This window comes from Panicum virgatum, chromosome 5K, assembly GCF_016808335.1.
Source record: "Panicum virgatum strain AP13 chromosome 5K, P.virgatum_v5, whole genome shotgun sequence".
NCBI classification, from domain to species: Eukaryota; Viridiplantae; Streptophyta; class Magnoliopsida; order Poales; family Poaceae; genus Panicum; species Panicum virgatum.
In genome coordinates this window covers 49,558,138-49,569,820 of record NC_053140.1, presented here as the reverse complement: position 1 = coordinate 49,569,820, position 11,683 = coordinate 49,558,138, and the positions used below count along the sequence as shown (strand labels likewise).

At 41.3% G+C, this 11,683-nt stretch overlaps 1 protein-coding gene across 1 annotated transcript; it reads right to left on the bottom strand.

Moving 5' to 3' along the window:
* Positions 1-1,122: 1,122 nt before the first annotated feature.
* Positions 1,123-10,281, bottom strand: LOC120708158. The gene is made up of 9 exons (XM_039993280.1): positions 10,090-10,281; positions 9,543-9,981; positions 7,475-8,202; positions 5,788-7,160; positions 4,277-4,338; positions 3,586-4,186; positions 3,418-3,499; positions 1,983-2,030; positions 1,123-1,484 (listed from the first exon to the last, which is right to left on the bottom strand). The coding sequence occupies exons 1-9, from the start codon at positions 10,264-10,266 to the stop codon at positions 1,278-1,280; spliced, it is 3,717 nt and encodes a 1,238-aa protein (XP_039849214.1). The 5' UTR covers positions 10,267-10,281; the 3' UTR covers positions 1,123-1,277.
* Positions 10,282-11,683: the final 1,402 nt, after the last annotated feature.

Below are 11,683 nucleotides of genomic sequence, written 5' to 3'. Positions count from 1 at the left end.
TGGTTTGCATTGAGCCCCAGAGCGCTTGCCGGGCAGGATGCTGCCCCTGCCATGTCTATGAGTGGTAAATGATCCAAAATTTTGAACGAAAATCTAAGAGCCGAATTTTAAAAAAACTAAGCTCTAATTTTATATAATTTTGAACTAAAATATTTAAGAGTTTTGTTGGGCTGTGAAGAGACCACTAGGGTCATGACCCATTACCACTCCTAGCCATGTCCCGTCATTCACCCTGAGCCACCGAGCGCATGTCGAGGAGAAACCATCGAGTGAGACATAGCATGTGCACGTGCTCAAAATTAACACAAATTTAAATAGAAACAAAATGAAATACGTGAGTTTCAGTCTGTATCCCGAGACGGAACCATCCGGCACCGGTTGCATCGTTACCTGATGGAATAGTGATACTGTTTGATTGGCCTTGTTTGGTGTAGCCGTACAAAGTTGATGCACGAAGACGTTCACAGTGCAGTCCCGCGAACGGTCACAAAAAAGTAGAAGACATAGTCGTTCGGCCACTGGAATGTAGAGGACGTAGTCGTTCGGGGAGCAGGCGCGTCAAGACGCTCCTAAAAACCTAATTTTCCACTATCTTGAGTAATATCTTCAGCTTACAAAGGTTTCGGTGCTCTCGCAAGTACCGGTTTGAGCGTGGCCACCGAACCCTTGGCGTGTTGGGGATTTGGCAACAACCTGTTCCAGACAGGCCACGACGACGAACGGCCGCCACCGGCAGTCCCTGCACTATATCTCTCGGCGGCTCCTTGCTATACTGGCACGGCACGTGCTTTTACCTCGACAAATACTCGAACCGAGGTCGCGAAGCGGGTTGCGGCCGCGCATCGTGCTAGCCTCGCCCTACCTGAAGGACGGTGGCACGGTGCGGCAAAGCTGGAGACGCTGCTTTCTGCCAGCGCGGCTAGAGCCTAATCCGGACACGGATGTTGAGCGCGGGGAAAAGCCAAAAACCAGCGCTTGACTGCCCCGACGCGCACAACCGCGAGGCCGTGCCTGCAGGCTTGCAGAGTATGGTTGGTGCAGGAGCTCCTTCCGCAGCCCGCTGGGCTAGATTTCGGCACAAGGTTTAACTTAGTTCAAAGATAACTGAACTGAATCACCGTATGACAAAATACTAACTAGTCGCCTGTTTTTTTAATATAAAAGAAACACTATAGCAACCAACAATTATGCACAGTTTTCACATAACCCCTCCAAGTTCAAAGCTCTCAAAACACTTGACAGAGACTAAGCTGACACACATGCAATAGGCAAAATTGTCATGTCGCCTCGACGGCTGTTGTTTCCTTGGGCAAAATTACAACAATCATACAGTCAGAAGGATGGGGTGGAAGTGCTAGCATGCCACACGCATCAGATGTGGGAGGAAGGATGAATAGTAGCCTTGTCCACATGGAATTCACAGCAGGAATCCTTATCACACCAGCGCATTCTCTGTTTATCAGATAGGATATAAAATCCTGGAACTGCAAGATACAGAACATTTAAGTTAACCAATTGGCCATTAGTTATCAAAGAACACAACTCTGAAATTATTATGCTCTGCATGATCTCAGGCAACTCAAAACAAATGCATGATATCTCATGTTTCCGATATTTATCTACAATATATCATGTACCTCGACACAAGAACCAGAAATTTATAATTAAATTGCTCTGTCATAGAAAATATGAAGAGACAAAATGTCCTAAAACTGCAGTCATTCGAAATATCGACACACACAAACACAAAACATCTACAAACTCAAAATATACAATACACTGTCACAAATGCCAAAAAGAATATTCTATTTTCCCTACTAAATAAATTACACCAGAAAGGGACAGCAATAATTTCATTTGCTTGCAAGATTGTAGTCGCAAACGCACAACAAAGTATCTGATGGTCTTATATCTTTGCAATAGATGTAAAAACAAAAAAATAGGTTCAGGTAATGTGGTAGCCAGTATCAATAAGATCATACCCCTTTCTGATCACCATCTGAACAAGGCAAAAGCCGGCAGACTTCTCTCTGCAGTGGAAAGCAAGAAATTATGGTTTCACCAAAAACAAATCCACACAGTGAAAAGCGTAGTTGCATTTTCGTCTAAAACTTGACATGTAACCTTAATATTAAAATCATTCCAACTTAGACCACAGAAATCAAACAATAGATAAACATTCCATTAATTGTAGGTGATATATAACCCTAAAACTGTAATTTTAACAAGTGCACACTGGCATACTGAACTGTGATTATTATCTTAACACCGATATGTTGACTGCACGCTCAGTGAGCATAAAGTAATTTGGCTTGAGTCAATATATATATTTTTATATATGACTGCTCACCTCAACTTACACATCTTAAAAAATAGGGACCACATCTTACAAATTTCTTAGCATCAGATATCATTGTATACTCATTTCCTAACAGTTAATACCTGCATTCTCAAACAAATTCTGTAGCATATGCAATCAAACATTAAAAATTTAACAGCTGTTATACACAAAAGTACAGAACTTTGCCACAGACATGTTATTAATAGATTTGTCAATTGTCATAGAAAACTTTCAAACCCTTGCAGTTTTAAATAAAGCTTTTTTTAAAAAAAAGGCTTTGTTGATGATGCTTAAAGCTTATACCACAATACATATAAAAAAGTAACTAATTGAGGTACCAGAGACCTTTTTGATGTACAAAACTACAAATGAAAAGGAATGGATGGAGTAGTATCTACTAGAAATTTCCTGTCCAATTATTACAATTTCTCACCCTCACCAGCAGTATTTGAGTTATTAACAAGCATAGACAGGGCTCGTTACATGTGTTGTTTGCTCCACCTACCCTTTTGCATAAAATAGTGAGCTGAGCCAGGTGCCAAAAGATGCTATTTGTAAGGCTACAAGTTCAGTGATGACCATGTACTATTAACTAAACCAGACATCAAGACTCCAACAAAAACTAAATCAAAACACAGGTGTCTGCAGGGTCCATAATCAGCTATCATATCAAGACATGAAGCATCAAAACAACTGTAGGTTTGCATCACAAATCTCTAGTTTTCTTCCTCAAATCAGGCAGGGGAATACTGATCTAATTACTTAAATTTCAATGTCATCATTTGGAAGCAAATGAAAGTAATTAGATATCCATTATGGAAATAACATATAACAAATTTAGCAACACCAGTATTAAGTATCTGAGCACCTAAATTTTATTTTCCAAGTACCATGGACCTGAAATGCAGAATGTTCTTAAGGCACACTTCACAAGTTCACATGGTATGTGAAATTCGTGTGTTAAGTACTACAAGAATAAAACACCCTTTCCCATTTCATCGAGGACAACATATTAGTAAAAATTACACTAGGGTGCAAATATTTCAGAAATGGAATATGGTCTTCTGAAAACTTACTTTACTAGGTGGGGTATTGGAGAAAGTTGTCTTCACGTGCTGGAAATCTGTGCGCTTTGTCACATCTAGTTTTTCAGGCCATCTGGAATGTACAAACAAAATGGTATTAATCAAACTACCATATTCATATAGAAATAATATAGAAGCATGAATTTTTGTAGCCCTTACTCTGACGGTTCAGAAACAGCATTTTCATATCTACAGGCATCCAGCTCTACTCTACTTGCATAGACTCTGCAATAATTCAAGCTACTTTTTGCGAGAAAACCCTGCCATCGAGGACGAGAAGATGGCTTTTGCAAGTCAGAAGAGTCAACAACAGGTTGAGCTGGAGGAGGAGAATTTGGAGGTGGTGGCACTGAAGGTGGTTGGGAAATAGGTAGTGGAGGTGGAGGTGGAGGTGGCATATCTAGAGGTGTAAATGGTGGGGGAGCTACATTTGGTAGAGGTGGTGGCGGTGGCATTTTCTCAGAATGCTGTGCTGAAGCTCCAGGAAGCGGTGCAATGGGAGTAACAGAAGAGGGTCTGAAAGGAAGAGGAGCTGGATTGATACGGAAATTACTTGGAGGCATCATGCGAGGAGAAACATGACTGAAGGGTGGTGGATTGGGGGTAGTGTTCTCCCAAGGACTCCCTGGACCATGATATACAGGATGAACAAAGGAGGTTTGAATAGGTGGTGGTGGTATTACAGAACCACGGTGTGTGGAAACAGGAGGGCAAGGAATAATTCCTTGTGGAGCTCTGTTTGTATTTGGAGGAGGTGGGCCTGCACATCAAGCAAAACATTGTTATATTGGAAACTCATCATGTACAAGCTCGCAAGATTTCTATTCCACTAAAGACAAACTAGACTTGCCATAAATAGGTCGATCCCCTGGTGCTGCATAGCCTGCATGATATCCTGAAACTCTTGGATTTCTGTAGACGTTCCAAAAGTAGAATATGTAAGTAACAAGAAATGTTCCTTTGGGGCATATAAAAGTTGTAGGAGATCACATAATGTGGTATCATCAGCTAGAGATTTTTTAGAGATGTATAAATAAACAGCAGGACATGGAAGTCCATCGGGGTTTTGCAGGTTCAATCAAATAATGAACATCCAGGCCTCTAAATGTTGCTCGACATGTACTGCACTTAAACTCTGAGATATAAGCATAACATACAAGCAGTACAACATATTTGATTGATGGTAAGAGGGGAAAACAGTAAAGGCATACAAGGGTCATATAAAGTGTTTAAGCTTCTGCCTAGCCACATGAATTAGGCCCCGTTTGGATCACCTAGGACTAAACTTTAGTCCGGAATAAACTTAGGTGACTAAACATTAGGTAAATAAACTTTAGTCCATGCCTGTTTGGATCAATGGACTAAACTTAGGTGGGACATACATAGAAATATAGAAATGTCATTTTTACCTTTGGACTATACTCTTGTTGTGCCTACATGCGCATTGCGAGGGGTAGTTTGGTCTTTTCGCAGTTCGCAGGTTGGTTTAGTCCAAATTAGGTGGATTTTGAGGATTAATGAACTAAACTTTAGTTGGGGTGGAACTAAACTTTAGTCCACCTGTTTGGATCACCTAGTGGTCCATGGATCCAAATAGGGCCTTAGCATGTTCTAATACATAGGGTTTAGGGTTTAGGGTTTAGTCCAAATTAGGTGGATTTTGAGGATTAATGAACTAAACTTTAGTTGGGGTGGAACTAAACTTTAGTCCACCTGTTTGGATCACCTAGTGGTCCATGGATCCAAATAGGGCCTTAGCATGTTCTAATACATCCAGAAAGCGGAAAAGAAAAGAAAAGTTTGGCATAGGCATCTTGTTGCTTCTCACCATGGACACATTGATCAAACATTTCGTGATGCATGTAAAACTAAAGGCAACTTTCATGCACCTGCAGCACTCTGATCAAATCTGGTGGCACTAAATATTATAATAGAAAAGGTTACAAACTGTCATTTCCTGCTTGTATGTTGCTTTCATTTTTCATATGAGTAGTGTCATTGCAGGATGCTAATATCAGCTATATCTACTTTTTTTAAAATGGACATTTACTGGCATATGTGGAAAGAGTAACTTCTCAGCAGCCAACAAAGTGTTCATTTGTTTATAATGGCATATTATTTTATTTCCTATGAAAACAAGGAGTCAAGGCAACCGATGCAATTGACTGTATCCCTCATACATATCATGGCGTAATTCCAAAATTGCATGGTAACCTTTAAAAAATTTGCTTCCACAAGAGACCTCATCTTTAGCATGTTTGGGAGCTATAATCATATCAATGGCCAGATTGCAAAATAACAATAGAAGCCACTGATGTTTTTATCTATATAAGAATTAGGGGAAAGGGAGGTTAAGCTGACCTGATATCTTGGTGGATGCTGTTGTCAGGAAAACCCTGGCCTAACAGTGGAGCAACAGGCAACAGTGTTTTATCATGAACAGATCCTGCACTGCTTGTCCTTGATTCAACAATAATTGACTTCAGCCCAAATCGTGCACCATGCAAGTGTGATTTCGCACAGGCAGCAGCATCTTGTGACCTATAAACTATAAAGCAGGTCCCATCAGATCTATTGAATTGCCACCTAATGACCTCACCAAAACAGGAGAAGGCATTGATTAACTCCATGTCAGGGACTGAGTTGTCTATATTTTGCACCAATAGTTGATGACCAGATGTATTCTTATCCCTGGAACAAACATCTGCAGGAGCTTGGCTCCTAATAAAGACTTTTGCAGTAGCTGCATCAACTGCTGTTTCGAATTCAAGAAGCAAAGCATTTTCACCAGAGAGATCAGTAACACCACATGGCCTCTTCAACCCTGCAGCCTTCAATTCATCAAACACCTCGTCTTTGTCTTTTTGATTCTTGATTTTAGCAACATAAATATGACGGCTTTCACCAATAGCTATACCATGAATAAATCCCTTACTACCTACAAATCTGTCTAAGTATCTTATTTGAAGAAAACCACCCCAAATGGAGGAACCCTGCATAAATCCAAATGCACGCACAGCATGTACTATGTTTCTATATTCAATTAAGGAAAAATCTTTGGGTTGGTAGAACAAAAAATTTGCTAATGGACCAAACTCCTCAAACTTAGATCTGACTAATGCCTCTGCAGCTCTATTTCCCAGCGAACCAACCCAAAGTTCCTTTGAAACTGAAATCACATCCCTTTTGACATAAGCACCATAAATATCAAATGGTTCAGAATATATGTGCTTTGCCTTCCCAAAATGTTGTCTTGGGGAAGTAAGTGATGTAGACCCTCCAGCAGAAGCATACATGGATTTTGGCGTAAGGGAATCAGGTCTTGTACCTTGATGCGCTGCATCAGAGACAACACTTGCTCCTTTGCATTGATCCATTTTTGCATCCACCGGCCTATCAGATTTCTGATTATCGTTATGAACCATGTCCGTATTCTTGTTCTGTGCAGACTTGTCTCCGTAATTATCTTTTTTCTCAGTTTTCAAAGGTGCTCCCTGCTCAGATGAAGAAACAAGTTCATCTGGTTGCATATTTTCTCTGATATTTTTGTTGAGTTTCTCAAGCACTAATGATTCATTGCCCATGTCACTTTTATCCTCAACAGGTTCTGACAACGAGCCCAAAACTTTCAAACAAGATGACACCTCTGAAACAACAGCAGGTTTACAGGAATCACATAATTTCTTGTACCTTGATAATATCCAATGTCTCAAAGATGGATGCCTAGAGATGGCCTGCAAATGAAACCTAGTAAGATTGTAAAATAAATAAGCAAAAGAGCTGCCAAAAAAATGAAGAGGGTAGTTACAAAGCAGATTTTGACAAGATAAAGTGGAAGGTTACAAAGAAGTCCCTAGTGATAATAAACTTCCTGAGTAAATTTTAACTTTAAGTGCAAGCAGAACCTTGTGATGTAAGCAGAATACAAACAATGGATCCTTGATTAAATAGGTACGCTAGAACCCTTTATTGTCTTCAATGGGCCACAATTCGAAACTATTTAATGGAAAGGTAAAAAATTCAGCATTAATAGAAAACTGATACATACCATTGTAATGTAACACTCATCTGACTCCGCAATAGAAATTTCTAAATCAACATTATCATTGGACGAAGGATTTGAATCAACAATCTTTTTGGTGTCAGACAGGTTTCCTTCTGTCCCTGAAGACTGTCCATCAATCTTATCATCCAGAGCATCATTTGCAGCATTACTGTTCAGATGACAGGTCAGCTGATTTAAAAGGTACAGCCCTTCTCCTTTTACATCATCAGATTCTGCAGCAAGCAGCGTAAAACAGGCTTCTAGTACATTCTCTGGGAACAAAAGAAATATGCATAGGAAGCAAAATGCTCCCAATTCAAACAAACTGTCACATGTTTGGTTGGCATTCCCCAACTCCAGCTTTAAAGTAACTAACAACTTCATAGGGTCCTGAAGCATTTTTATAGAGTCCATATGATGGATATCCTTCCCCTCAAAGGTTGAAATGAAGAAGGAAAGAACAGTTCTATAAACCGCGGAGCAGATTCCTTTGATAACAGGTGACTTGGGTGCTTCAGAAGATGCTGCAGAGCATATGTCAGTTAAGCCAACGATGCAAGCTCTAACTGTCTTGTATGCATTAGTACTCGAGTCCTTCCCTCTTGTTACAGTGGCCATGTTGCACTTGTACATGTTGATGGTAACTTTAGTAACTGCCTCGAGTGCTGTAGGACAGTGTGAGGCAAATCGAGGGATTGGCAAAGACAGAAAACATTGTACGCTTTCACAACCTGCATGGATAGAAAAGGAAAAGGTAAGGATATTTTGTAAAGATGGAAAAAACTGATTGTTTACTGGAATAATAAGCTTTAGGTCGTGCAATCAAGTGCAGTTGTACTACAGAAATTCTATTCATAAATATGGCTCTGTTTGTTAATCAAAGTGAGCCATAGTAAAAGATGATGCCTTTAAATCTGACACATCATGAGCAAAAGTGTAACAAATAATGAAAGGAAGGCAGATAAACTTCGAACTCTTTCAAGATTGTTCAATTCTCAGTTTTATATAACACGGAAAACAAGTCTACAACAATGTAACCTGGGTACCCCCCCCCCCCACCCAACACACCCCACCCCCAAACTCGACCCATCGGGGGAAGACCTCCCCGAACGCATTGTGATTAAGGTAGAAGATAACCTCGAGCACGGATCGAGACAACCCCCGAACCCCGGCTTTTGTTGGCGAGGGGATTTTTTTAACACCAGCCCCGTAAATTTGCTCCAACTAGGATTCGAACCTGGGCCTGTTGGGTGCTGCTCGGGTGCTCTAACTGCTAAGGCTAGAGGCACTTTCGCACCCCACCCCAAACCACCACCACACCACACCAATCTCCTCATGTACTTGAAAACCTTGTCATCACTATTCTAATCTAGGTGGTCACAAAATGTGGGAAGCATAGTTGCTACAGAGGAAAGTTGGGCATCTGTAGTAAAGTACAAGCTTTTAGGAATATAAGTTCTATGGTTCCAGAGATAATGAAGCCATTTAATCATGAATAATGCTTGTCTAACCTTAAAGATGCACGTATAACAAACAACATGTCACAATTTCAACAGTCTCACTTCGATTTCAATCAATGATGCAGTACTATTCAAATCAATTTGTTTCCAAATCTTATTTACTAGCACAGGAATTTCATGTAGAATTTATCATATGCTGTTTGTCACATCATCAAATGAATTCAAGATACTGTCTTAATGGAATGCATAACCACAGAAGCTAATCTAAGATGGACAAACACTTTAGTCAGTTGCAAATCAACCAAAGGGAATTGGGGAAAATGAACAAGGTGCCACAAAATCCTTTGTGAAGCTGTATATTCCTCACGTCAGATTACATGATTCTATTTGTTTAGCATCACCCCCCCCCCCCCCCCCTCTTCCTGATATGAACTAACAACCACACTGTTGCACAGAACAACTGGCCATCCATCGAGATAGCAGCTACAAACAAATTCAGTTTCGAATGTTGAGTTCAAGTTTACCCAGGTTATATCAAATCACTACATCGATAAAACGGAACCAATTCCAGTATCACTGTACGTGACGAGGAGGGGGGGAAGTTTAGCCACCTCGGGAGGCGGAGATGAGGTAGAGGTAGTCCTGCTCCAGCTCGGGAGTGAGCCCGCAGTCTTTCCGCTGCCCTATGTAGTCGCGGATACGGCGGTAGTGCGCCATGACCTTGCACAGCTCCTCCCGATTGCGGCGCTTTTGAAGCTTCTCCTCCTCCAACGGCAGGGATGCCGGTTCCGTCGAAGGTGGAGAGGAGGTTGAGGGCGCCGCCGCAGCTAGGGTTTCGGGAGGAGGCGGCGGACCAGGGGAAGGAGGTGCCGCGGGCTCCGAAGTGGAGGAGGGGCTTGGGTCCTGCGCCTCAACTACCTTCCGCTTCTTCGGCGGCGGCTCCGCCGCCGGCGACGCCATGATCGGGATGCTCGGGGGAGAATTTTGCGACGGTTCGGCCTCCTCCGATTGCCGTCTCTCGCCAGTGCCTCCCTGCGACTGAGACAAACCCTTGAAACAAAATGGGGGTTATTGTGCGGCGGTTTTTGTGAACTGTGAACCGGCTTGTAAAATGTACGCAAACTCCCAGTGGCTGACGGGTAGGGCCATCGAACTTACCGCTGCGATTTCAACGCTGGTTGGTGCCGGAGCCTCCGGCTCCGGGCACGGCGGGGTGTCGACACGGACCGCATGAGTGAGGTTCTCTAAAGGCCCGTAGAACGCGATGGAAAAGGTAACGACGGCCAGCGGTGGCGGTGGATTTGCCGATGGATCTACGGCGGTGCTTCTTGGCATGCTGATGGTGATTATTGGTGTTGAGATTGGCGGCGGTTGCGGTGGGTCGGCGGCATCTCTGGACATGATAATACACGAACAAGAAAAAAAACCTCTCACAACACAAATATCTTTAGATCTACCTCGGCATCGATTGATGCGCTTAAATCCGCCTCGGCGGCGAATGATTCGCTTAGACCCGTCTCAGCATCAACTACAGTGCAAAGAGGGAAAAAAAAGATAGAGGAATTGCAGAACTAGGAGCGGCGGCTAGCAGGGAGAAAAGGAGGAAGAGCAAAAAGGTAGCAGAATTAATATATGTCGTGTATGGAATATTTGGTTACATTGTTGAAGGCCCACGTGACTAGGCCACATTTTTCTCTTTTTTTCTACTACAAGATGCGGCCCACCATGAGTGGGCGGTCTATTTTTACATGTTTTATATTATACCTTGTAGATGATGATCCTCATATTTGTTTTTCATTTTTTATATCTTCATGTTTTCATTTTCTTTCTTCCTATTTGGAATGCATTTTTTCTTTTGCCTTAATTTCAACAGTTTCAATATAATATTCATATTTAGTGTCTTCGGAACAATGCCATTGAAATATTTTTCTTACCTAGCTAGGATATTTTTCCTTTTATTTTCCAATTCTAGTTATTATTTGCCATGTTATATTTTATATTGTTCCATGGTATATCTTATATTGTACTAAAAGATAGAATGCATTGTTCGTGACATACTGTGCGGTATCATAGTAATTAAGAATTAATCATTATGTTGTATAATTTACATTTTTATATAAAGCTAGAAAATTTTATATCTAACATGAAACTTTTGTTTGAGCTTTGAAAAGAATGTTATTCCAAAAGAAATATAGCGTGAGACGGGGAAGAGAAGAGCGAAGGTGGCAGTGAGCTAGTGATGTTAGAACGAGGAGAGGGCGAAACCCGTTTTTGAACCTACACGACGTCAAAGCCAAATTTAGAAGAAGGAATCTTCATTTTGAATGTATAGGCACGTAAACAAACTCAAAAAACCAAGTTTAAAAATGGTACATAATGTGAAGGTTATGAATTGAAATGCTCATGAAATGTAGAAATATAGAAATTATTATGTAGGCGAAGATATAACTAATAATACCAAAAGACATGTAAGGCCTCCTCAAAGGGAGGCGACATTGCTGCTGAGTTAGAATTTTTGCCGAGCTAGAAGAGCGAGAAACATCGTAAACATCCTCTAGTAAAAAGTGAACTCATGCAAATACCGAGGCGGAGCTCCTCCAAATCGTGAGAAAGGAGATGAGTAAATAACATAGGCTAATAAATGATAAGTTGCTGAATGGATTTTTCCTTGCTGCTTACGTGTACTGGTTCTAAGCTAGTTCCGACTTTTATCTTTGGAGGAGGCCTAACACCGGAAAATATGTTGGACACG